The sequence below is a fragment of the Primulina eburnea genome, chromosome 1 (genome assembly GCF_022965805.1).
Source record: "Primulina eburnea isolate SZY01 chromosome 1, ASM2296580v1, whole genome shotgun sequence".
In the NCBI taxonomy this organism is placed as follows: Eukaryota; Viridiplantae; Streptophyta; class Magnoliopsida; order Lamiales; family Gesneriaceae; genus Primulina; species Primulina eburnea.
Genome location: NC_133101.1, coordinates 43,833,774 through 43,860,745, shown reverse-complemented (window position 1 = coordinate 43,860,745; position 26,972 = coordinate 43,833,774). Strand labels below are relative to the sequence as shown.

At 37.6% G+C, this 26,972-nt stretch overlaps 1 protein-coding gene across 4 annotated transcripts in view; it reads left to right on the top strand.

Annotated features, from left to right (window-relative positions):
• The first annotated feature begins 345 nt into the window (after positions 1 to 345).
• Positions 346 to 26,972, top strand: part of LOC140830046 (pre-mRNA-splicing factor ATP-dependent RNA helicase DEAH1-like) — a 33,400-nt gene continuing 6,773 nt past the window's right edge. The window contains exons 1-20 of one of the 4 annotated variants that reach the window (XM_073193328.1): positions 1,662 to 1,680; positions 1,721 to 1,759; positions 3,072 to 3,167; positions 3,349 to 3,479; positions 3,576 to 3,758; positions 3,877 to 3,948; positions 4,596 to 4,682; positions 5,500 to 5,533; positions 7,711 to 7,765; positions 8,539 to 8,598; positions 8,720 to 8,791; positions 23,010 to 23,073; positions 23,312 to 23,391; positions 23,505 to 23,572; positions 23,642 to 23,699; positions 23,927 to 23,984; positions 24,064 to 24,129; positions 25,873 to 25,941; positions 26,017 to 26,106; positions 26,539 to 26,625. In XM_073193328.1, the coding sequence (XP_073049429.1) occupies positions 3,077 to 3,167; positions 3,349 to 3,479; positions 3,576 to 3,758; positions 3,877 to 3,948; positions 4,596 to 4,682; positions 5,500 to 5,533; positions 7,711 to 7,765; positions 8,539 to 8,598; positions 8,720 to 8,791; positions 23,010 to 23,073; positions 23,312 to 23,391; positions 23,505 to 23,572; positions 23,642 to 23,699; positions 23,927 to 23,984; positions 24,064 to 24,129; positions 25,873 to 25,941; positions 26,017 to 26,106; positions 26,539 to 26,625 (1,425 nt within the window). In that variant the 5' untranslated portion in view covers positions 1,662 to 1,680; positions 1,721 to 1,759; positions 3,072 to 3,076. Of the gene's footprint in view, positions 368 to 1,557; positions 1,760 to 3,071; positions 3,168 to 3,348; positions 3,480 to 3,575; positions 3,807 to 3,876; positions 3,949 to 4,595; positions 4,683 to 5,499; positions 5,534 to 7,710; positions 7,766 to 8,538; positions 8,599 to 8,719; positions 8,792 to 23,009; positions 23,074 to 23,311; positions 23,392 to 23,504; positions 23,573 to 23,641; positions 23,700 to 23,926; positions 23,985 to 24,063; positions 24,130 to 25,872; positions 25,942 to 26,016; positions 26,107 to 26,538; positions 26,626 to 26,972 lie in introns of those variants that run through there. The other 3 variants (XM_073193335.1, XR_012117599.1, XM_073193333.1) reach the window with 3 other exon arrangements.

Genomic DNA, 26,972 nt, shown 5'->3' with positions numbered 1-26,972 from the left:
TTTTCGGGTCAATTCGGGTTGACCCGAACCCAACCCAATCTGATCATTTATTTTGGGTCAGATATCGGGTCCAACCCGATATGTTCCGAATCCAAAAACCTCAAACTCAAAACTGATTTTTTCAGGTTGATATGTCGTGTCTGATTTTGACGCTCTTAACAATATATATAGCATATCATTATGTGTGTACCTAATTGGGCCCGAACTTTTCAGAAAACAGATATATCTGTCAACTGGGCTCAGCAGGGCTGGGCTTCTTTTGGTGACTGGTGGGCCTGCTTAATCGCCTCTCTCCATAACACCTCTGAGTTCACTTCACAATCTCTCTCAATCAAATTCACCGGCGCTCGGAAGCAGCAAGGAAATTGTAAGCTAAGAGATTTTTCGTTTCTATTTATACATTATTTCTCCGTCTTCGATCCTAGTTGTATTGAAAATTAAACTTATGATCCATAATTTTCTCATAAGACCGATGTAGATGCATGCAGGGTTCGGTGAATTTATCGGAGCAATGAAATATATTCTAGATTTGGATCGAAAACAAGAAAAAAGTGGAACAATTCTTTTCGGATTGAACAGAAACTTCTGTCCTGTTTTACATGACAAAGAAATTTGCTGCGGAGCCTAATATGGCGCATTATCGAGATATATTATATTGTATGAAGCTTCTTTGTGCTTAAACATTATATAATTGTATATTTTACATAAAAAATAATAACTACATATGATTATATTACATGATTATCTATAAAAAATTACTTAAAAAAATTTAACCGCCTAGGTACCACCTGTCACCGCCTAGGCGGTAGGCAGTCACCGACCGCCTTGCCACCACATCTCGCCATTTACAACCTTGGTCGTTTCCTTGCATTGCGAAGAATATTTCTTTGGTATCCTCCATAGGTTATTTTGTTATTTGGGACTTGGTATCCTGGTTCAAAACCTTTAATGCAGGAGAAGTAAAATCTGGTATTATATCACAGTAACCGACTCGTAAACACTCAGGCTCATAGCATACATGGCCAAAACAAAACTTGTGTATTGAACTTGGCTCGACACTCGTCTTTTCTAGCATGTCATGTACCACTTCCGCTGTCTACTGTTGGACTTAGGATTCCGTTTTGAAAATAGTGTTTGATTTCGAATTGCACAAGTTGGATTTAGTGGGCAAGTTTATGAGGTTAGGATTGCCTTTGTGCATGCAACTTGATGCTAAAATCTTTGTGCAAGATGCAGTATAATTTGCAAGAGACAAAAGAATCCTCATCTGCATGTTACAGACATCCATCATCTTTGTTTAATCGCTCATGCATAATCTTTGTTTTAAAAAAAGTAATGAGAAATATTACTTGAAGTTAATATACATGATTTCAATTATTTGAATTAAGATGTCTTTATGTTGTTTCTTTTTTAAAACACACACACACATAATATAGTTCTTTTTTAAGGGATTTTTTATAATTGGATTTTGAACACGATTTGTTAATGTTTCTCCAAACTCGAGACCTTGTTGTCCGGTACTATAAGCATCGATTATATAGTTTTTTTGTTTAATATAAAATTATATATAGTAATTTTTTATTTTGAAAGTGAATATAGCTCTTTTTCGAAAAAAATCATATTTTAATTCCGTAGTCGTTGGTTAGGAGTTAGTACATAGCTAAACCCTGTATCTGTATGGTTTCCTAATCGAAGGAAGAAAAAGAAACGTAAAAGAAAGAATAGAGGAAGGCAAATTTTCTTCATTTTCAGTTTAAAGGTAAGGTTTTTGTTCCAATGTCGAGAGCTTAATCCCAATGACACCTTTTCCACGAATCCAGGTATTCGATTTCTTTGTTTTTTCGTTTGGTTTCTTAAATTGGCGAAAAACGATTTATTTGTTTTTGGGAAATTCATGTTAATGAACGCCAGGAAGAAAAAACGATTTCTAAACTTGATCATCTTTTTGATGCATCTCATCCATAGCACATTTCTTTATGATGTACTCTTGGAAGTTTTTTATTCTTTTTATCGAACCGTGGAAAGTGTTGTTTCTTTTCTTTGTAGCGCCCGCTTGTGGATAGGGTAGCTGTATCTTTATTGAGCAGATGAAGTGATTAGTAGAACTCATTTTTGGTGCATGGTTATTGATACATATTTGAAAGCATTATTTTCCTCGGGTTTCCTGAATTTAATCAGCAGTAATTAGAAGAGAGCCCGTAACCTTATTTCTTTTTGGATTTGTTCGAACTTTTTGGAACTTGTATGGTAGTTGGTATGGTGCCCTTACTATGATAAACTCCTAACAGTGAAACCACAATCATAACTTAAAAAATCATAATATCAGATCAATTTAATTGTATTTATTATGCTTTTGTTTTTCAAGTTATTTCGCAAGAAAATAATAGTATAATACCTGTTGATCGAATCATCAAAGTAAAAATTATTATTATGCTGTAATCCAAGGAAGCTTAGAAGACCATTATTTAATTCTACATTATTTAAGACATGATTGCTGTTATGAAATTGCAGCGGTTTCTCGAATCCAACTTGATGACATCATAGTTCCACAGTTTGATTATTTGTTTTGGTGCTTATTTAATGTTTTTTGGAGGCCTTGGCTTGGTAGCTGCTGGTGTTGGTTCATTTTCATTTTTCGACCATCCTTACTGAAAGTGTTAAGATGATGAAATCGCAATTCAAATTTCATTGCATTTATGGAATATGTCTTTAGCATTATTTCAGCATGAATCACCCTAATCTCGGAAGTTTCCTTGAATTTCAGCTTCAAAATCATTGAATCTCCATCATTCATGTTGTGTTTTACTATTTGAATGTTTCGATGTTGTTAAAAGCTTTGTAAAGATGTCATTAGAGCTTGATCAATGTTTTATCGAGGTCTGGAATCTCGGGGCTCCTAATGTTTTGCATGGATTCAACTAACATGATAGAAGAGTTAAAATTAGAAGTTTAATTGCTTTCCGTAGATGTAGACCTGGAAGTACTGACATGATACATGCAAATTTATAATAGTTTGGCATATCTGATGTATGAAATTGGTCTATATGATCTTTCTCCTTGTATTTATGCAGGGGAAATGGATGATTTGAGGACATGGGTGTCCGACAAATTGATTTCTCTTTTGGGGTATTCGCAGCCCACTGTTGTTCAGTATGTGATAACACTGTGTAAGTTTGCAGTTATAAATCATCATTTCTTAAGATACAATTTATACCGTTATGCATCATTGCTTTCCTGTTTTTAACACGTGAGGTGATTTGTGCTTCTAGTGCCTTAATTTCAACATATGGGTATCGGATCATATTAGTTTAGTGTGTAAGAATGGTTAATTCTGCCATTTGAATGCAGCTAAGAAAGCTTCATCGCCCTCCGAGATAGTAAATCAACTGGCAGATTTGGGATTGTCATGCTCTTCAGAGATATCCTTGTTTGCTAAAGAAATTTTCGCTAGAGTTGAGCGTAAGACTTCAGGACCAAATGTGGGTGCTTATTTCATTTATTGTATCCTAACAGAGATATAAATTACTGTTGAATCACATGTTAAGTAAATATAGTTATTCTTGGTTTTGTGTTAGCTATATCAACAAAGAGAAGTGCAGGCTGCAATGCTTGCACGGAAACAAAAGACCTATAAACTGTTGGAGGCTGATGATGAGGAGGAGGATATGGTCCCTGTGGCTTCCCTTCCCAAAAAAGAGGATACAAGAAGAAAAAAGTTCAGAAAAAGGAGTGAGCTTCACGACGATACAGATGATGAGGCATAATATTTATACTCTTACTGATAAAATTTTCTTTCCTTTCCTATGGTAAGACACTGTATCAGTTCCTTTTTTTTGACAAGATTCTTTATTTTTCAACTTTTAAATGATTTTGCAGGTTGTCAGAAAAGGGATCCAAGATAGAAAAGCACAAAAACGAACTTCCCATGATGAAGATGATGATTCTGAGGTAGTTATTATGATTAATAGATGGCTTTTTCTTGGTCCCTTTTTATTAGATAATCAGTAACTAATGCAGACTTGGGTTCAGGCTTGACATTTGAGCTTGCATTTGACTGCCAATCCTTCGATTTCCAAATTTAAGGATTTACTGATACCTCAAAGTGCTAATGTAATGACTGTTTAGAGAGCCCCACAAAAGATTATTATTAGAGTACTTACTTAGTCAAGTAACAGGAGAGTATTTTCCAAGGGCTTTGTCTATTAGAATTCTAGCCTTGTCAAGAATTGGACACTAGCCACCTAATTCTTATGGACATTGATAAATAGAATCTATGTAATGCATCATAAACCAATCAAACTAGTCTGCCACTTCTGTTTTGATAAGGGTTTTATAGCTGATGGTATTGTTCAGCTGGTAATTGAATTGTTAAAGGTACTTTTAGAGAGGTACAACACTTGAGCCTTGAAAGAATCCTTCCATTTGACATTTTAAAGATCATGTTTATGATTTCTATCCCACTTCTGGCTCATCTTTTATTCTTATTGTATAGCAAAACATTTACTTGTTTTTGTTTTCTCTTTTTCTTTAATTTTTTTAATTGGAGTCTACGGCTGTTGTGTGCTGAACTAAACTTTTACTTTTGTTAACTGTAGTCAGAAGAACAAAGACTGCGCGATCAAAGGGAAAGGGAGGAGCTGGAGCAGCATATCAAGGAACGCGACGCAGCAGGGACTAGGAAGGTACACAATTAAATTGGCTTAACTCTAAATTTTGTCTTACATATCTCATGATATATATCATTATTATGCTGGAATTTCGAATTTCAACTGGCTGGATTTTCACTTACATGTCTTCTCATCCACATAGTCCACTATGTGATGACTCGGTAATCTAACATCATGCTATGATTGGTTTCAATTTTCTCGCCTCAATCATAATTCCCTTGACCACACACCATCCACTCTTTTGGTTTGATTTATCATCTGTCGGGTGTTAAGTATTATTTATCACAAGGCGTTGACTCGAGGGATTTAGCGAATTAATGACAACAGAAGATTTGTTCGTATTTTCTGTTTCTTTTGCATCTGCAGTAGCTGTGAAGGTGTAGCGTCAGCGGCTGTAGAGTTATAACTGCTGAGGCTGTGGTAAATGAGAATCGAGGGAAGAGAAATAGATGTGATGGATATCAAAGAGAAATAGATGTCATGAATATCAAATCCTGTTTCATAAGGTGAAACATAAATCCCTTTAGGGGAAATTTTAGGAAAAGAAGACAGAAAGGAAAGAAAACTAGGGCAAAAGAAGGAGAAGACACAAAAAAAGAAACGGACAAAGAGGAATAGAGAAAAAGGTAGAATACGAAATAATAGGGTATAGTGGGAGACGTGGTGAAGAAAAATATTAACTGCAATATTATTCTCTCACCAGTTTAAATTAGGTAAAAAAATGTAAAAAGCTCAAAGGAGTTGAGAGTGCACGAACACTCAGTGTCCAGGGTTTAACTTCAATTCATTTTTATTGTTTTATCTTCTAAATTTTGCACTTTTCTTTGTACAGTTGACTGATCAAAAGCTTACGAAGAAAGGGGAAGGTAATCATTTTGATTTTTATTTAGCAGATTTTTTCTTGTCATATGGATCATTTGCTTACAACTGTACTTTTTCATTAGTTCTTCTTTATATATGTAACGTGCAAAACATATTTCGTTTTAGTTGAATGTCTTCCTTTGAATTTTCTGCACTTAAGCAGTTAAACAGCGGAAACCAAATACTTAATCATCTTACAACCCAAATGAAAACATAAGAATAACGGCAGTCTTAAACATTAACACAACCATAACAAATACATGATTCTAAACGAGAAAACGATAAACCACAGAAAACCTCCACTGGATCACCACCGAAAACCCAACTGCTCTAGCCATTGTCCTGGTCGTCCGAACCGTCCAACCTAAGACCTGCCCCGTGGAATGGGGTGCCCAAGATGAAAACAAGGACGTGAGCGACAATCGCCCAATACGAGAATGTACGAGTATACAAACTGATATGATGCATGCAAAATGCAATATGCTCGGATATCAAGGATCAAGTCAATAATCTCATGCTCAGTCTAGAGGCGCCTGACTGTGTAGTCTCTGATCTGCCCTAGGCATGTTTTGGCTCCCACACTCATCATCAAGACGTGGACCTGCAATGTCCAGGTCATCAGAGCCCGCGGGTCCCGTCGGACACTGTAGCTCTCGATGCCCCATCGTCCACAATACAGAATAGGGCTGAGCGGCCCCAACAAACGAGGTATATCTCAAAAGATATCAGGCTCAACATGATATGTCATGCATAATATGCCAAAGCAGTAAAACATGTATCATGCAACAGATAAATATGCAGCATATAAGTCTGTATACTACGCTTGGATATCTCAGTCAGTACATCACGTACCTCACTAAAACAATCTGACAGAAAGCTCTGAACCTAGACAAAGCCAACATAAAGAAAGGATTATACCTGCGTCCGTCGTTAGCCCGCTGATGATGTCTCGATCTCAGTTCACCGACCCCTTCTCGAGTCGATACTAGCTCCGAAACTTCCCGACACCAAAGTGCCCTAGAAACTGGCTAGAAAACCTAAAGTACAACTAGAGCTCTCTCTGAAGAATGCGGTGAAGGAAACAAAAGAATCGGCTTCCATTTATAGGCTGCATCCGCACTATTCCAGAAAATCTGAACCAATCTTATCTGCCACGTGTCAGAATCTCATTGGTCTAGTTGGATTTCTCGAGATAATGTAATCCGAAGTAGGTCGGGTTATCCATTTAAAATTCGGTGGATACCAACAGCTTAATCCCGAATTATCAATTCCTTAATAATATTTAATTAACAACTCATTAATTATGTCTTAATTAATACTTCATTCAAAATAAGAATTCGGGTCATTACAGAAATGAAGCAATCACACCACAGCTCTTGGTAAATAATAGGACATGGTTTAGGATTTTTTGTGTCATTCTTGATATTAGAACCTTCTCCACAGGTGCTTTATCCTTGTTGTTTCTGTGGTGGCTAGTTATCAACTTTCTCATGCAGCTAGTTTATATTGTAACAAATCTTGAAAAGATACAACAGACATTGCCTATGTCTAGAACGCTAGTAATTTAAATCTATGGATTACCTATGTTTGGTATTGATTCATGCAGTTTGGATGATGAACCATAAGCTATGGGGACCACTGGACCAGCTATTTTCTTAATTTTTTATTGCGTCAGTTGTTGGTGTTGAGGTTGGTTAGATGGAGTTAGAAATTATATATCTTGTAGACAATGTCTTATGCGGGTCCATGCACATTAAAAATGTGATAAGAGTGGGAAGGAAATGACAATGGTATGGTTGTTAGCGATTGTAACATGAATGAGAGGTGTTGATGATAGTAGTGGATTAAAGTGACACTTCGGCATTTGTATGTCGCTCTACTTTCTTGCAGAAAATGAAAACTGGCTTCTGTACCAAAAGAATAAACCCAACCTGTTTCCTTTTTATATGACTTAGATATTATAAAGTATTGTCAAATTCATTTTTGGAAGGAATGGTTAGTGGCGAAAATAACCTGTTTCCTTTTTATATGACTTAGATATTATAAAGTATTGTCAAATTCATATTTGGAAGGAATGGTTAGTGGCGAAAAATAAGAGGCAAATTTGGTTATTTGTTTACTTTTGTTGCTTTTAATACTCATGTACTGTGGGTTGACTGCATTTTTTGTGTTTATACTTCAGAAGAGGCAATTCGGAGATCTAAGGCATTGGAGGATGATGGCATTGGGACATTGAGGTTTGTCACATAAGTTTCTAAATTTCTATTTCCGAATCATGTGTCTCTGGGTAGTTGATTCTTTACCACCTGGTTCTATTAATGTTAGTTTTGTTTGCTATATTATGTGAGTTAAAGGCCTTGTTTTCGTTTGAGCAATAAGCATGTCTGTAAGAAGTAGTAACACTCTGGTAACTTTGTTGAGGAGATGAACAAGGACTAGTAGCTGCACTGAATGTATCATCTAACTGTACGATTCATACTTTCCCCTTTTTGTAAGGGAGCTCTAGGTGCGGTAAACCTTGGTTGCTCATCCTCTCGCCTTCAAGCCCCTATCGAAGAGCTATTGGTCAGTAGATGCACTACGTGAATTTCCTTTTTGTTAGAAAATTAAATTTGCATCTTTTGTTTGTAATGACGAAAGATAGAAAGTTGTTTGTAGTTATACCTACTTGTCCCGAAAGTGAAAGCTCTGATTTGGTTTTTTGGGATTTTCAAATAATGTACAGTTTCTACGAATAGTAAACAAGTCCAAAAAGTTAAGAGACACCCAATAAGAAGCCTGCCAGAATATGAAGAATCGGTTAGGCTTGATCCATAAGATCCTCATTTGATTAGCCAGTCCTAAACATTTAATCCTGGGAATTTTTATTTGTTAATTGCAACCTGGTATTTCTTTTTCTTTCATTGTTGGCATGATCTTGAATCTGCCGACATGAGGCTTTATCTCTATTCTATATCAATCTTATTTCTTGTGCCTTTTGATACCATCATATTCTTCTTCTTCGCAACAGGAAAGTGTCCAGACAAGAGTATTTGAAAAAACGAGAGCAAAAGAAATTAGAGGAACTCAGGTAATGGAACACACATTAAAAAATAATTTCCTTTAAATTGACATTTGTTATATATGTTTGCTACTTAGTTACTTAACTTACTTTTGCATTATAATTTCTATTTCTTATATGGATAATCCAGAGATGATATTGAGGACGAACAATATTTATTTGAGGGAGTCAAGCTGACTGAGGCCGAAAAACGTGAGCTAAGGTATGTACATCTTTATCTTCTTCTTGTAAAAAAACTCTAATATTTTCAAATCTATCTAGGTTTTCAATGGAGATTTTGCTCCAATTTTGCCAGTTTTTACTTTATATGCCATAATGCAAGTGATTTTGTTTTTCATTTTAGTTTTATGAAGATTGCTTTCTTGTGATAATCTGGTTGTCTAAGCAAGAGAGAGGGAAATGTGTAAATATAACTTTGTTATATAGGAATTGCATTTTCAATTTCAAATGCAGAATGAAGGCTAGGATGTACACAAACATATTGTTATTAATAAATATTTCTGAATTACATAACTTTACATTCAGTTATTGTTATAATAGGAAAGTTGAAGGTCGATGGAATAAAAAGCGAAAAACAGAGAGGCATAAAATGCCTTCAATATTTATTCAAAGGCTGAATCAATCGAATTGAAATTACAATCTCAAGGTTCTACTGAATATAAAGAAAAGATTACACCTAATGATAAGATACCAATCTAATTTAAATAACAAGATAAAAGCAAACTTTTATTTATCCTAACAACCTTATCAACCTAATAATCTTATCAATACTTATCAACACTCCCCCTCAAGCTGGAATGTACAAGTTATACATTCCAAGCTTGTCAACCATCTTTTCGAACAATGGCCTAAACAGGCCTTTTGTTAGGATATCGGCAGTTTGTCCCTAAGTTGGGGTATATGCTATGTTGATGGTTCCTTCATCTATCTTCTCTTTAATAAAGTGTCGATCAACTTCAACGTGTTTAGTTCGATCATGAAGCACTGGGTTGTGACATATGCTTATCGCAGCTTTGTTGTCGCAAAATAGTTTTAATGGCATACTTGCATTCATTTTCAGTTCTTCAAGTAACATTTTCAACCATAAAGCTTCACATATACCATGAGCCACTGATCTTAACTCGGCTTCTGCGCTGCTCCTTGCTACTACTGATTGTTTCTTACTCTTCCAAGTGACCAAATTTCCCCAGACAAAGGAACAATACCCTGATTTGGATCTTCTATCACCCACTGAACCGGCCCAATCAGCATCAGTGAATATTTCAACATTTCTTGCTTCTGTTTTCTTGAAGAGAAGTCCCTTTCCCGGAGTCCCCTTAAGGTGCCTTAAGATTCGATAGACGGCTGTCATGTGTTCTTCAGACGGGGCATGCATAAACTGACTTACACAACTCACCGAAAAAGCTATGTCTGGTCTAGTATGGGCAAGATAAATTAGTCTCCCCACTAGGCGTTGATATCTTCCTTTCTCCACAGGGCAACCATTTTCTCTCAATTTCTGATTTGGATCCATGGGTGTGTCAGCTGGTTTACATCCTAGCATTCCTGTCTCATTCAAAAGATCAATCACATATTTCCGTTGAGATACCGAAATTCCAGATTTGTTTCTTGCCACTTCCATGCCAAGAAAGTACCTCAATTTTCCCAAGTCTTTCATTTCAAACTCAGCTGCAAGTTTCAGCTTCAGCCTTTCCATTTCATGTAGATCATCTCCTGTAAGAACAATGTCATCCACATAAACAATAAGAATTGTTATTTTTCCATCTTTGTGTTTGTAAAATAAGGTATGATCGGTATGAGCCTGTAGAAATTCAAGTTTTAGAATCACTTTGGTGAACTTATCAAACCAGGCTCGTGGAGATTGCTTCAGACCATAGAGGGACTTTTTAACCTGCAAACTTTACCACTCTTCCTTTCTTCATCAAACCCAGGAGGTAGATCCATGTATACCTCTTCTTCTAGATCCCCATTCAAAAAGGCATTTTTTACATCTAGTTGATATAGAGGCCAATCTAGATTTGTTGCCAAGGATAATAAAACTCGTATTGTATTGATTTTTGCAACTGGTGCAAAGGTTTCTTGATAATCTACACCATAGGTTTGTGTGTATCCCTTCGCAACCAATCTTGCTTTGTAGCGTTCAACTGAGCCATTAGCCTTGTATTTAATCGTGAAGACCCACCTACAACCAACAGGGATTTTGTCCTTGGGTTGTTGAACAATGTCCCACGTTTCATTCATTTCCAGTGCCCGCATTTCTTCGAGGACAGCTTGTTTCCATCTGAGATCGTTCCAAGCTTCTTGGATTGTGGTTGGAAACTTAGCACTTGACAGATTAGAGATTAGTGCCTGAACAGAAGCTGATAGATGTTCATATGTCACATACTTAGCCACTGGGTATTGTGTGCAAGATCTGGTTCCCTTTCGTAATGCAATAGGGACATCTAAATCTGGACATGAGACATCATGCTGTGGATCATCTAAAGTATCAACCGACCGAACCTCCGAGTTGGAGACTTGGCTGCCAAGAATCTTTGGCTGCCAAGAATCTTGGACATGTGATGTGAATAAGAGAGCACGTGCTATTTCCAATAAGTGACGATTTTTCCTTTCTGAAATTCCGTTCAGTTGAGGTGTATTAACACAAGAACTTTGGTGAATGAGACCATGCTCACTTAAAAATTGGTTAAGCACAGAGTTGAAAAATTCAGTTCCATTATCTGTACGCAATATATGAATAGTAGCATCAAATTGCGTTTTGATCATGGAATAAAAGTTTCGAAAGGTTTGTTCCACCTCCGATTTTTCCCTTAAAAGATACACCCAACAGACACGAGTATGATCATCAGTAAAAGTGATAAACCATCGCCGATTGGAAGTAGTAGGTACTCGAGACGGTCCCCAAATATCACTATGAATTAGAGCAAACGGTTTAGATGATTTATATGAATGAGGAGGAAAAGGAACACGCGTATGTTTTGCCAATTGACAAATTTCACATTGAAACGAGTCATTATTTCGAAATAAATAAGGAAATAATCGTCTTAAATACAAGAAATTTGGATGTCCTGATCTGGAATGCAACAATAATATGTATTGTTTGCGAGAAAGAGGAGAATTCCCAACTGCTGTTTGAACATGGTGACTCACGATAGATTCATCCCGAAAGTAGTAGAGACCTGAGTTTGCCTTAGCACTGCCAATCCTCTTCCCCGAGGTTAGGTCCTGAAAAATACAAGTAGATGATGTGAAATTAACCGTACAATTCAAATCTTTTGTAAGTTTGCTGATGGACAATAAATTGCAGGACAAATTAGGCACATGCAAAACATCCTTTAGAACAATCGAATGATTGAGTAAGACAGTTCCTACACCATGCACAGGAGTATATGAACCATCGGCAATTTTAACCTTTTGGTGACTTGTACTGGGAATATATGATAAAAACAAACTCTTACTGGAAGACATATGGTCCGACGCCCCAGAATCTATGATCCAAGTCTCCCTTTTGTAGTTAGGTTACTGAGGGCTGTGAATTTGGTACCTTTCTCAGCCAAGTTGGAACATCCAGTAGCATCAGAAAAGAATTTACAGAGTTGCTCCATTTGCGTCTTCGAGAAGCCTGCTGTAGAATGATTTTCATCTACATCTGAGTTGGCTGAAGCTTGAAGTCCCCTTTTTTCTCGATTTTTGAATTTGTTTGGGACCCAATTCGCTGGTTTACCGTGTATTTTCCAGCAAGTTTCCACAGTATGATATGGTTTTTCACAATGTTCACACCACGGTTTGCCATTCTTCATATTAGGATCAACACGACTTTCTGAAGTGCGTGTGGCGAGGGCCGAATTTTCTGTGAAAGGTAATGTGTGAAGCATCACCCTTTTTCGGTTCTCCTCTCTACGAACCTCTGCCTAAACTCCATCGATTGATGGCAACGGCTTCATTCCCAAAATACGCCCACGAACCTCATCTAAACTTCGATCCAGCCCAGCAAGAAGGTCATAAACACGTTCCTTTGCCACCATCTCGCGATACAAGGTCCCATCGGCTGGATCTTTCCATTCACAGACAGTGAATAGATCCATTTCATGCCATAATTTTTTGAGTGCGTTGAAGTATTGAGTGACAGAACCATCTCCTTGCTTCAAGTTTCGAATTTGATTACGTATTTCAAACACTTGAGAGGAGTCTTCAAGGTCAGAGTACGCCAAAGTAACAGCATCCCAAATATCCTTAGCAGTGGGATGGAAGAGGTATATTTCACTGATACTTTCCTCCATCGAATTGATAAGCCATGTCATCACCATCGAATTTTGAGTATCCCAATTTTGATAGGTGGGATCCGTGGCTGAAGGTGGTGAAATGGTTCCATCAAGATACCCAATTCTCCCTTTGCCTCGAATTACCAATTGAACGGAACGAGACCTCTGAAGAAAGTTTTTTCCGTTTAATTTGTGATTCGTAATTTGAAGAGGTGCAGATTCAAGGGTATGAGGGGAAGGAATTGTGTTCGATCCAGAGATTGTGGAAGAGCTTTCCGATCTGGATGCGTTATGGCTCCCAGAATATGCCATTTTAACCATCGGTAAAAGCCTTCAATTTTGCTCTGATACCATGAAGGTCGATGGAATAAAAAGCGAAAAACAGAGAGGCATAAAATGCCTTCAATATTTATTCAAGCTTCAAAGGCTGAATCAATCGAATTGAAATTACAATCTCAAGGTCCTACTGAATATAAAGAAAAGATTACACCTAATGATAAGATACCAATCTAATTTAAATAACAAGATAAAAACAAACTTTTATTTATCCTAACAACCTTATCAACCCAATAATCTTATCAATACTTATCAACAAAAGCCCAGCACTTGCTTAAAGCCAAGGTATAGCCTGGGCTGCCCAAGTGCCTAGAGGCTAACCCAGGTGATGTGATTCAATAAGGTGCACACCTGGGGTTTGTCTGCAGTATGTCGCTTCAGGCATGCCTGTTAGAAAGTGAGTTATAGCTGTTCTTTCTTAAAACAAAAAACCTTCAGCATTTTTTAACCATTTCCGCCAGAGGTGAGCGATTGAGCCATTTCTCATACTGCTAATGATGTTCCACTACTGGCTTTTATGATTTTGAAGTTCAAATGAAGCAATTTCTATGTGATTTTGACAATTTTGACTTCTGAAGTTCCATGCATGAAATTGAAAGAGGGAACCACCAAGGTGCAGGACAAATTACGAGTTAAAAGTGGGGAATCAATGAGGATTTTTTTATGAAGAGAGGAAGTAGCATTACATATTTCAGGGAGAAAGGGAGATGAACTAGATTATTCTATGTTAAATGTAAAGAATTAAGTATTGTCTCATACACTTCATTATCATTTGCACATCTGGGCAAAGGCCTATCACGCATGGTTTTGAGGTGTTAACTTCTCTACTATTATTGTCCTGAATTCGTTGTTCATGATAGAGTATTGACATTCCTCTGCCATCAATACTTGTGCTAAAGATTGAAGTAGGATGTAAGTGATTCCATGTATGGGAAAATAAACAAGCTACATTTTTTAAATGATTCACAAAATCTCTAGCCATAGTACATGACATGGAATTTGGAAAGTGCCGATCCCATTTAAGGCTCAAATTTTCTCGTGGATTGCGGTGCTCCAAAAATTATCAACTTGTGAGATGATGCAAAAGATGTGGCCTACTTGTTCTCTTTGCCCGAGTTGGTGCGTGCTGTGTCGGCAAGAGGTGGAGACTCAGGACCATATTTTTATACATTGCCCTTGATGAGACGTCTTTGGTTCAGAGCTTTGGGCAGGAGGGGTAAATTTTTTTGGACGGTGGTCGTTCTTTGTATTTGCTGGTCAATTTGGTTGGAGATGGATAAAAGGGTTTTTAACAATATAGAAGAGATGTTTGAAGAGTGTTGGGACAAGATTAAGCTTCGGGATTCTAGTTGAACTAGGAAGCACAAGGACTTTGAGTGATTATCGTTTTCAGATTTAGTTAGAGATTGAAGTTTTATATGTTGTTAATATAATGGACTTAGGGGTGTTCATTGGTCGGTTCGGTTCGGTTCGGTTCGGTTTTTAGTTTTTTACTTCGGTTAATTCGGTTTTGATATAATTATTTAAATTATTAATATTAATATAAATATATTTTAAAATATAATATGTTAGTTTTTTGCATGATTTCTTAGTAAAATTTTTAATTAAAAGGTCTAAATTAATTAAACAAACAACAATCAACTAAAAATTATTCAAAATGGCTTTTCATTCACTAAATATCACATTAAAATATAAAATATAAATAAAAATATAAACAAAATTATTAATTTAATGAAAATTTGGTTTTTTCAGTTTTGACATATATAATCTGAAACTGAACCAAATAAATTTCGGTTTTATCATTTATATCCGAATTACAAAATTCGGCTTTCGGTTCGGTGCTCGGTTTTTCGGTTTCGATTTTCGGTTTTATCTGAAGTTTGAACACTCCTAGATAGACCGTGGCTTTGAGAAAACTCCCAACCTGCGATTCACTGCAAAAACGATGGTCTGGCTGTGCTTTAATCCTTGAATGGTGTAGCCTATGCCAGAACAAAAAGGAGGATCAAGGCCATCTACTGTTTGATTGTTCGTTCACGAGTGGAATTTGGATAAAACTTTTGCAGGAATTGGGTTTCAAATGGACATTTCCAAGAAAGGCGCAAGATTTGTTTTTTTAGGAGCCAGGCTTACCTACCGGGAGTAGAACTAAGAGTTTTTGGTACTTGGTAATTCACTGCATCTTTTGGTCAATTTGGTTGGATCATAACAGAAGAATTTTCACGGACATACCGAATCTACGGACGAGAGAGAAGATCAAATTCAGTCGCGAGTTGGACGACAAAGTTGTCAGAGTTTAACCACCTTTTTGTCAATGAAATAGTGAGGGATTGGAAATTTTTATGTTATTGACAATAGTGTAGTAGTAGCTTCCTTTCCCTAAAATCCGCTTTTTATGTACTTTTTACTATTATTCTAATTGAAATTATCGTTTACAATAAAAAAATGATTCGTGCTTTTCGTCCGTTTAGTGTGCGGACCTCTCGTTCGTTTAATCTCTTCATCTGAAAACGGCATCTCCAACTCTTTAGCTTCAAGCCTATCTAATGGACTCCTCTCCAAACCGTCAAAATCCCCATCCCCATCCCCATCCGCATCCCCATCCGATTTCCCATAAAGATTTTTGTAGAAACTGATTTTGTTATTTTCAATCTTTTTCTCCTCCGTGATCACAAACTCGTCCTCCAACTCCACCTTGTCTATCATTGATCTATTCCTTCAATTATTCAGTAAAGCTTCGAAAATTTGGAATTTTGATCCCCATCCCTTAACTCACTTTTGCTTTTTGGTTTTCTATCTAGAACCTTCTAATCGACAGAACTTCCAGCTCACACCTTTCCGCCCTTCTCTCCTCATGAAGAATATCCGAAGAAGTTCCCCCAGCCTCTAACTCATCCAACTGTTTGATTTTGTTAACCAACTCTGTGTTTCTGACATTAACATCTACGAAGACCTCTTTGTTCCATTTAGACACCTCAACTTTGATTCCTTTGAGTTTCTTCATAAACTTATATCCTTCCCATCCCTGATTAACCCCATTGTTCCACCATGACAAAACTGATTCTTTAAACTTATGGTGAAGCATTCTCAAATCTGAACGGAGCAGGACCCCCTGTCAACTTAGAGTTAGTGGTGTCAAACATCACCGGGTAATGATCCGATATAATTCTTGGGAAAGTACCGTCTATCTGAACGTTGGGAAAATGTCCATCCAACCCCCGGAAATAAAGAATCTGTCTAAGTGGCAGCAAATCGGGTTGGCCCTCAAATTGGACCACGTGTACTTTGCATTCAGTAAAGGTGGGTCATGTAGACCCAATTTCCCAATCAGATTATCAAAACATGACATGCTTGTGGTATTTGAGGTGTTATTCATCTTTTCGCCTGTGTTTCGAACCACATTAAAGTTTCCTCCCAAGCACTACTTGTCACCACAGATAGAGTTCAAAACCGCTAATTCATCCCAAAAGAATTCTCTATCTCTTGGCTTACATGGTCTGTAAATGTCTGAGAACCGCCATTTGATCTCGTCATTCCACGAATCTCAACCGACACCGAAAAATCACCAATCAGGTTATCGCTAACCACAACCACTCTAGGATCCCATATATAACTAAAATACCCCCTGATCTCCCTATTGCCGGTAAAATGACCCAATCCACGAACCTGAACTTCCACGAGCTTGCAATGAAACGCTGATCCACCATTTGTTTCTTAGTTTCTAAAAGCACCACGATATGCGGTTTTTCTAAAAGCACCACGATATGCGGTTTTTCCTTGCGTATAACAGTGCAAACTAATTCCCTCCTTCTTGCTGCCCCTCCACCCTTAATGTTCCAAGAGCAAATTTTCATAAAAACACATTTGGACCCTTCTAAGTCGAGCCTTTCTCGTAATTAATCCAGCAGTTCAGCCTATTTAATTCTTTGCTTAAGACACTAGTTGATTTTGACTCCTTCCCAACGTTTATATTTTGAGTTGACATCTGGAATCTCTCTTTCGGCACTTAATTTGATCGACACTTCAGCCCCTACATAAAGGAAGGAAAAATTTAAGGTTCTGGTTCATCATCGTCCATTGCATTTTTTGGTCGATTTGGATGGAAAAAAATAAAAGAGTATTCGAAGATAAGGAGGACACGGTTGAAGAACTATGGGACAAAATCAAATTCAGAGTGGCAAGTTGGACGAATTTACTGAAAGATTACAAACACCTACGTGTCTCAGAGTTATACAGGGATTGGAATTTCGTTTCCGATTAAACTGTGTTGTACTTTGTTTCAATTTTTGTTGCAAGCTTCATTTCGTATAGCAGATGTCTTATCCGCCTAATGTACTGTAAAATTTTCAATCATTAATATAATATGTTTCTTATCAAAAAAAAAAAAAGAATCGATGAATGGAAACGGGATAGAATCTCTCCCACTAAAAGTTTCAGGTTTTCAAGTTGAGATGACCCGGTGTTAAGCGGAATTCCCTCTGATGGTGAGAACAGCCCCTCAAGATCCGCTACCGCTTTATCGGTATGAGCTGAAGACTCCGAGTGACAAGAGAACTGGCTACCAGAATGTGAGGAAAAAAATCCATCCTCCGGCACATCATCTTGTGATTCATTGAATACTAGTTCTTCTCAGTCATCCAAAACAAACTCCCCCAACTTACTCAAGTCCTCCCGATTCAAAGAGCCAGCATTTGGTAACCCGCCGTCTTCAGGGACTGCCGTATCCTCGTTGATGCTCTTATTTAATCTTCTACTATAGTTTTTTCCATATTTTAGTCACCTTTCCTCCCAATGGGAGAGCGGGCGTAACGCCCTTCTCTGCTGCCCGTTGTATTTTCTTCGGAGACGCAAGACCCTGCACATCTTTCATCCTTTCCCCTCTAATGTCCGATCCGAAGCCCTTCCTCCTATCTTCCGTGGTTGCCACTTGCTCTGATATAACCCCGAAGTCGTTTGTCCCATCAATGGGACAGCTAGTGGAGTCCACATTACCCTCATGTTTTCTGTGAAATTTTTTTTTTGATAGAAAACTAGATTTATTATTAAAATAGAGCAATACAAAGTTCACGCGGATACAATTCAACTTAAAAGCTCATGAGTAATGCATTAAAACCATTCACTCAGACTCCTACAAATTTCCAATCCCTAATTATGTCTGCGATACACAAATGATTAAAGCGATGCAAGGTGATTGTCCAAGATGCCACTCTGAATTTGATCTTTTCCCACACTTTGTCGATGGATTCGGACGAGTCCTCAAATATTCTCTTACTTCTTTCCAACCAGATTGACCAGTAAATGCAATGAATTATCAGAAACCAGAAATCAGTGAGTTTCTTTCCCGATGGGCAGTAAGAGTCGGAAATGAAGAGATCTTTGGCATTCCTCGGAAACGGCCACTGGAATCCCAACTCTCGTAAGACATTAATCCAAATACCCGTTGCGAATGAACAATGTAGTAGTATATGATCTTGACTCTCTCCATCTTCCCTGCATAAGCAACACCACTGCGGGCTTAGCACACAATCCTTCCACCTTCTTTGCACCGAGTCACACGTAGGAAGTTTCCCCAAAGCCACGATCCACGAGAATATCTTAACTTTCTGTGGGACTTGTACTTTCCAGATATTATGGTAGCAAGCGAATAATGGAAAATTTGAGGCAGGAAAAAAAGAGTTGTAAAATGATTTGACAGAGAAAAAGCCCGAAGGTTCCCCCACCCAAACTCTATAATCCTCAATACCCAACTGTGGTTTGACACTCTCTAAAAGTCGTAGCAAATTAGTAAACTCAGCAATCTCACTCTCAGTCAGATCTCTTCTGAACCTCACATCCCAAATAAAAGAAGAACTACTGGTGGAACTTTTCAAGTTCGCAATCTTGATTTTGATGTTAACAAAACTTGTTATTGTGTTTCTAACATATTTACTCAAGTGTGAAGTTGCAAACACAAGAAGCAAACCGAAACTGAATTCTGCACAAACTGAATTTCTGGTGAGCTTCTGTATTTTGAAGATATCTCTCAGCTGGATGATCCAAACGACAATCCGCCAATTGGACTGATTAGAAAACTCAATTTCGAACAAGTTGTATTTCACGTCAGTTGGGCAAAATCGGATGTTATCATGGCCTAACTGATCGCTGAACTACCGAACTGATCACACGAAAACAGCAATCAGTTGGGTTTGAGCAGCTGCGGTATTTTGGTCATATCTCTCAGCTCAGTTATCGAAACGAGGCGATTCAGTATGCGTTGGAAAGACAAGACAAAGATCTACAAATCATTAATAGAAGTCAAAGTCTGAATCGAAGCTTAAGATGCTGCTAAATGGCGATGAAGCTACTGGTTCTGCACAAACTGAAATCAGCTGGGCTGATTTCAGCACACCTGCTGAAACTGAACTGACCTGCTGAAACTGAACTGAACCAGCTGAACTGACCAACTGAACCAGACTAACTGAAAGACCAGTTGAGTTGACCAGAGTTGACCAGTCGGAAAAATGCCCAGTAAGCTGAATTTGACCGTTGCACTTCCCGAAACAGTACAGAAACTTTCCAACGGTCATATTCTTGTGTCTAACGTATATATCATTGTTGGGGCTTATAAATACAACATCTTGAAGATCAAACAAGAGCTTTTGAAGGAGATTAAAAGCATGGGCACTTAGCATGAAGAAATCAGCTAGTTGAGAGCACAAGCCCTTGTGTGAGGATACTGAGATGTACACTGTAATGATAAATTCCTCACACACATTCACTCACACTTATACAAGAGAGTTGAGCTTCAAAGATTAGTTGAGTGAGTCTTGCACAAAGACAATAAACTTGTGTATGTAGTCTTTGCATATGAGACATTAAACAATATGCTGATTGTGAGGTGCTGCCTACAATCTTGAGTGCTAGGAGTTCAGTTTTAGGCAGTGGGTAAGCCCTAGCTGAATGGGTTTGTACAATGAGTCGTATAAATCAAAGTCTTCTAGTGGATTCTTCCCAAGGGGAAGAAGGGGTGACGTAGGAGTGTTTGAAATCTCCGAACATCCATAAACAAATTCGTGTCTATTTCTTTATTGCATTTACTTATCATTTCATAGTTTTAAAGATGTATTGTTGAAGCATTTTATGTGTTCTTCAAATACCAAAATATTGTACACCAAGTGTTTGATAAAATGCTTCAACTGAATATTTTAACTCATTCAACGTGCATATATTTTAAATGGTTTACAAATTATTTATTCGGTTTCTACGAAGGATTATTTCGAGTATTTTCCGTTTGTTTGAACACCAAACTCGATTTAATTCATCGGTGTTCAATATTTCAAGAACCGAGCTATTTTAGCTCAACGATTACCCCCATAATCGATCCTATCAACTACCCTGAGAATCGACGACCTCTAAGAATTGACGGATAGGCCTATTGGTCGCAATGCAAATGCGAAACAAAGACGGAAATTTGATTTGAAACGACTCCCCACCCACCCAACATCCTCCCAAAATCGAATCATGTTTCCCTCTTTAGGCACTAGTCTAATCAGATGATGAAAAGCCCTGTAAGACTGAGAAATGAACTTCCAAGGACTCCTATAAGTAACATTATCCGCCAACCCCAAGTCCCACCCATTATCCTGTAACCCGTAGATGCTTTTAATAACCTTTTTCCACAACGGACCTCTTTCCACTGACCCTCTCCACCACCATTTCCCGAGAAGAGTCCCAACCCCAGGCCTCCTTTTTCCTTTGGTTTACACACCTGTTTCCAACCAACCATGTGGCAATGCTTATCCCCTTCGTCACCATCCCACAAAAAATCTCTCATAAGTTTTTCCAATCGGTTGGCCACCGCTTTTGGCACTTTGAACAGTGACATGAAGTAAGATGGCATCGCACAAAGCACAGACTTGATTAAAGTTAGTCGACCCCCCCTGGATAGGAATGCTTTTTTCCAACTTGCTAGTTTCTTGGTCATTTTCGAAAGCACCGGTTCCCAGAAATCCAGCTTAGTGGGGTTACCTCCCAAAGGTATCCCAAGATACTTAATAGGCCACGATTCTTTTGTGCATCCAATTGTACTTGCTAAATCATCAACTTCCTCATCCGAACAATTCAAACCCAATACCACACTTTTGCCCATATTAATCTTCAACCCTGAGATAGAGCCAAACAGATTGAGTAAGTTAACAATTTCCAAAACATCCCCTTTTGATTTTACAAAGAAGAGAATGTCATCCGCGAATTGTAAATGCGAGACTACAATTTTATCTTTCCCAACCTCGAGCCCCATCGCCCCATTAGCTGTCCTTGCCTTATCCACCATCCTTCCCAACACATCGACAACTAAATTGAATAGGAACGGTGACAATGGATCCCCTTGTCTTAGCCCTCTCTCCCCTTTTATTTTCCCGCAAGGTTTTCCATTAATGAATACCGAGAATCTTACGTTCGAAATACATCCCGTTATCCATCCACCTCTCACCAAATCCTTTACTTTTTAAAACGAAGTCCAAAAATTTCCAATCTACATTGTCGTAAGCCTTCTCCAAATCAATTTTCAGCACCCAACCTTCTTTTTTCTTCTACGAAACTCTTCAACCAACTCATTTGCAATGAGGCAACAATCCAAAATCTGTCTACCCTTAATGAAGGCACACTGGTTCTCCGCGATCGTCTTACACAAAACTTTCTTCAGTCTAGTCGTCAAGACTTTAGCCAATATTTTATACAAGCTCGTAACCAAACTGATAGGCCTGAAATCGGTGATTTTCCTTGCATCATTTTTCTTTGGTATAAGACAGATGTAAGTTTCGTTTGTAATTCCATTAACAATCCCATCGACAAAGAATTCAGCGAATACCTTAACCAAATCCACTCGCACTGTATCCCAATTATTTTGGAAAAAAGCCAAAGTGAAACCATCCGGTCCCGGCGATTTAGAACCATCGCATTCGAACACCGCCTTTTTGATCTCTTCCTCGTCGAATGGTTTTTCCAACTCCTCCGCCTCATCCCTTTGTAAAGGACTCCAGTCCAGATCATTTAAACCCATCCCTTCCTCGTAGAAAGTATCGCCTGCACCGTCCGATTTCCGAAACAACCTTCTGTAAAAATTTAGAATCTCGCTTTCTATCTCTTGTGCCTCAGTGATCACACATCCATCATCCAACTCCATTCTCTCTATCATTGCTCTATTCCTTCTGTTATTAAGTAACGAGTGGAAAAATTTTGAGTTTTGGTCCCCTTCTTTGAGCCATTTAACTTTTGCCTTTTGATTTTGAATTTGATAGCTTCGAAATGACACATTGTACAATTCACACCTTAGTTCCTTCCTTTCTAAATTAAGAGTTTCCGACCAATCTCCATTAGCCTCAACTTCGTCCAGCTGCTTAATTCTGTTACTCAACTCATTGTTTCTATCTAACTGGTGAACGAAGTTAACTCCTACTGGGGCTTTTCTATGATCAAGCATAGGTTGATCCTTCCTCTGAGGGTTCCCTGAAGTAGCTTGATGAAGACGTTCGAAATGCTTTTCCACCCTCCTGAGTTGTAACCACTAGGCACAATGATGTACTAATTTAGATTTTAATCTGAAGAAATATTTCATTACTTGGTTCAAAATGATTTCTTTTTTGCATTGATGTACCGAATTTGTATCAGAATTATTACTGTCATGGCTATTTAGTTCTCATAGAACTTTATGCATACTGCATGCTTTGCTTTGAGTTAGTCTAAACTTGTTTTCTTTCTCAAAATTAGCTGACTAATTTGTGCTCACTTTATTTCTGAGCGAGGAACTATTCCTGGACGATGAGAAATTTTTTGTTTCTACAGGTATAAGAAAGAGATATACGAGCTTGTTAAAAATCGGACAGAAGAATCTGATGACACGAATGAGGTGGTTGACTTTTTTCACTTCTTATTGAGTAGCTAACCTATGATTATTTGTTCGTTACTGGTTACTGTTGACTTGACTTATATTCAAATTTCATTGAGCAGCTAGGAAATTTCATAAATAATCTTCCTGGCTGTAGTACAAAATTCTGATTGCTTACATGCTTGTTCATCTTTTTTTAGGCCTGTTGCATTTATTGATTGAGAAAGTTACTACTTAGATTAATATTTTGTAACTACAGTATCAAATCCCTGATGCATATGACATGGAAGGTGGTGTAAATCAAGAGAAGAGGTTTGCTGTGGCCATGCAGCGATATAGGTCTATCAGAACTTCAAATACAATTCTTCCCTGGCTACTACACACACACATACACACATTACGGACATAATATTCAAGTGCCATTAAAGTTGTTTCAAGTTGTCATTTTCCAGGGATCCTACTGCGGAGGAGAAGATGAACCCCTTTGCTGAGCAAGAAGCGTGGGAGGAGCATCAGATTGGTAAATCTTCAAATTCCTCTATGTTCACTTCCGCACGAGGATAATAATTCAGTTGGTATGATATTTCAGGGAAAGCAACTCTTAAATTTGGATCTAAGAATAGGAAGGAAAAGCACGAGGATTTTGAGTGAGTTGTATTAAGTTGATACTGCATTGTGTTTATGTTGGCTTGGCTCATAATTCTATTTGCAACACCCCGACCCCAATTAAAAAAAACATGATTTTAGCTTATAATGGCGATCAACTGAGATTTCTTGTATGCTTGCGACTCTGTTAACCTTGTATATCAGTGGCGTGTAGTGGAACAGTTAAGTTGTTGCCTGGATGCTCATTGCGCCTTTTTTTGGGTTGTAGTTTTGTGTTTGAAGACCAAATAGAGTTCATACAAGCAGCAGTTATGGATGGTGTGAATGTATGTGTTTTCGACATCACATGTCTTAGACAGTAGTCAGTGCATTTTTTCTTTGTAATTATTTCACTTTGGTTTGCAGGTTGAGCAAGACTCCATTGAGTTGGTCGAAGCATCTGCTGCCAAATCTGCTTTTGAAAAACTTCAGGTGTGTTTATTTTTATCACTCATTATGTGGAAGGAATGCAAGGCGAGTTGAATTATTGGTCATGATAATATTCATTAGATATTATTGGTCATGATAATATTCATAGATATTATTGGTCATGATAATATAGGCATTTTCATTAGGCAGACAACAAATAAATCCACATGCCAAAAAGTACTTCTCTTACCAAGATCACGATAAATATCCCAGAAAAACATTTCACAAACCCAATTCCTCCATAGTCTTGGACTAAAAGACAAACCAATTCGGACATAGTGCACAATCAGATCATCTTTTTGAAACTTATCGTAAGTTGACAATTTCCATAGAGCCATAATCCACGAGAATGTATATATATATTTTTTATATAATATTTGATAGGAAACTAAACTTTATTATAATAACAATAGAAGCGGATGAGTAATCCACAAAACGAGTTACAAGAAAGATCGAAAAAATACTACCACAGTATCACAAGTGGGAAGTTTCCTCAAAGCCACATTCTAAGAGAAAACTAGAACCTTTTGCGGGATAGGTAATTTCTAGATATTATAATAATAGGAGAATATCTGAAACCCCTAACAAAGAACTCAACTCACTCACTTCCCCATCACTCAAATCCATTTGGAAATGCAAAACCCATGATAACGAAGAATTTAACCGATTTCCTGCCTTTTGAATGTAACTGATAATAGGCTTGTTAAGAAGCAAAAAGATCTGAAATAAAACTGGGTAACTTTCTTTAAAAGATGACTCATCCTACCACTTTTCCTCCCAAAATCTAATGATATTCTCCCCTTAGCCACTACTCTCACCAGTTGATGAAAAGCTGGGTAAGTACAAGAAATAAATTTCCAGGGGCTTCTAAATGTAACGCTCCTTGCTAAACCCACATCCCATCCCTTATCATGCATCTCATTTTTGCTCATAATAACCTTCTTCCATATCTGCGTCCGCTCGACATATCCTCTCCACTACTATTTCCCTATAAGTGCCTTATGCAGTTATACCTCAAACCAATTTCCCAATACCCAGCCCCCTCTATCTTTCCGTGTACAAACCTGCTCCCACACTACCAAATAACAACGTGAATATCCATCAAATTCATCCCGTAAAAAATCCCTCATAATTTTTTCATAACCTTCGCTATACCTTTTGGTATCCTAAAAAGAGACATGAAAGCATTCAACACTGCCGAAATCAAAGTTAATTGTCCCCCATGGTAAAAAGGCTTTCTTCCAGCTCGCCAATTCTTCGACATGTTAGACACTACGGGCCAAAATTCAGTTTTCATTGGATTGCCCCCTAATGGAACCCCTAGATATTTAATAGGCCACTTTAATAACATTCACTTGGTAGTAAATAAGTTGCATCATTTCCTGATGTTTTGCTATTAATACATCACAAATTTCCAAAGAATAACAAGAGCAGCCTTCGGTGGAACTTGTTTCCCACCTTGGTGTGAGATTACGGACTTGCCCTTTAGGTAATACAAGAGCAAGCAAAGAGCCTTTTCATCAAATTACATGCAACAAATATAACTCTTTTATGGGATGCATACGAAGTTTGCATAAGTTAGAAGGCTGTTCTTACATACATAGTTCTTGAAAGGACATGATTCTCGGGTCACAAATGCTCTGTATTCCACCCCTGTAATAGTTAAAAATTGAACTCAGTGTATGATGATGTCAAAATGTGGGCTGTATAGTCCTCTGACTTATTCTTTTGATCCTTAATTTTCAGAATGACAGAAAAACTCTGCCAATTTATCCCTATAGGGAAGAGTTGCTCCAGGCTATTCGTGATCACCAGGTTGGAGATTTTCTGTTGCCCACTTCACTTGTTTAATCTAGGCTTAGTAAATATTCATATTTCATTAATTTGCAGGTTCTTGTCATTGTTGGAGAAACTGGTTCAGGAAAGACTACGCAGATACCTCAATACCTACACGAGACAGGATATAGCGAGCGTGGAAAAGTAAGAAATGCTTAATCCAATTATATGTTTTACATATATTGGAAATTATATATTAAGGCCTGCTTGATCAAATCTTTGTTGTTGCCCTGTGTATATTTTAATTTCCAAGGATTTTACTTGCTGTGTTCGTGGTTTTTTTTTTAAAATCAATCTGGAAATTCTCTAGATTTTTTTTTTAAAATTTACATAATTGTGATGCAATCTATCAACTCTCCAACCTTTTGATCCTAAATTTTGGTTGGAAAAATTGAATTATGGAATTAAGAAATGATTGGTACTTTTATAAACTTGTCATTGGCTCTATAAAGATCTTATTTGGGGCACTGTTCATTATTTTCCTGTTAAGATAATGTTAAAAATGGTAAATCATATGATTACTGAAGTTAAGTGGAATGTCAATTTTCTAATAATGATGACATTTCTCGTGGACAGATAGGATGTACCCAGCCACGCCGTGTCGCGGCAATGAGTGTTGCTGCTCGTGTTTCTCAAGAAATGGGAGTAAAACTTGGGCATGAGGTACTTTTTTGTAATGACTATTGGTTGGTTGCTCACATCAGCTCATTTATGAGTTGCCATGGTGATTGTCAGATGCACCTTTAAACTTTATGTTGCCAGCAAGTTGTTGAATGGCAACCATAGCATATAGACTCATGGTTCATGAACTTCACTTGTTATGATAATTGAATTAAAATCACTCACTTTGTTGTGCATGTCATTGAGTCACGTGTAAACAAGCACTCTCATGATTGCTTTGTTTTATTCCTGTTCGTTGTGTTTCAATATCAATATTTATATGCTGATGAAATATTTGCACAAAATTATGGTTGCATGCTTACTCATGGATATGACGTGGTTCTCATGTT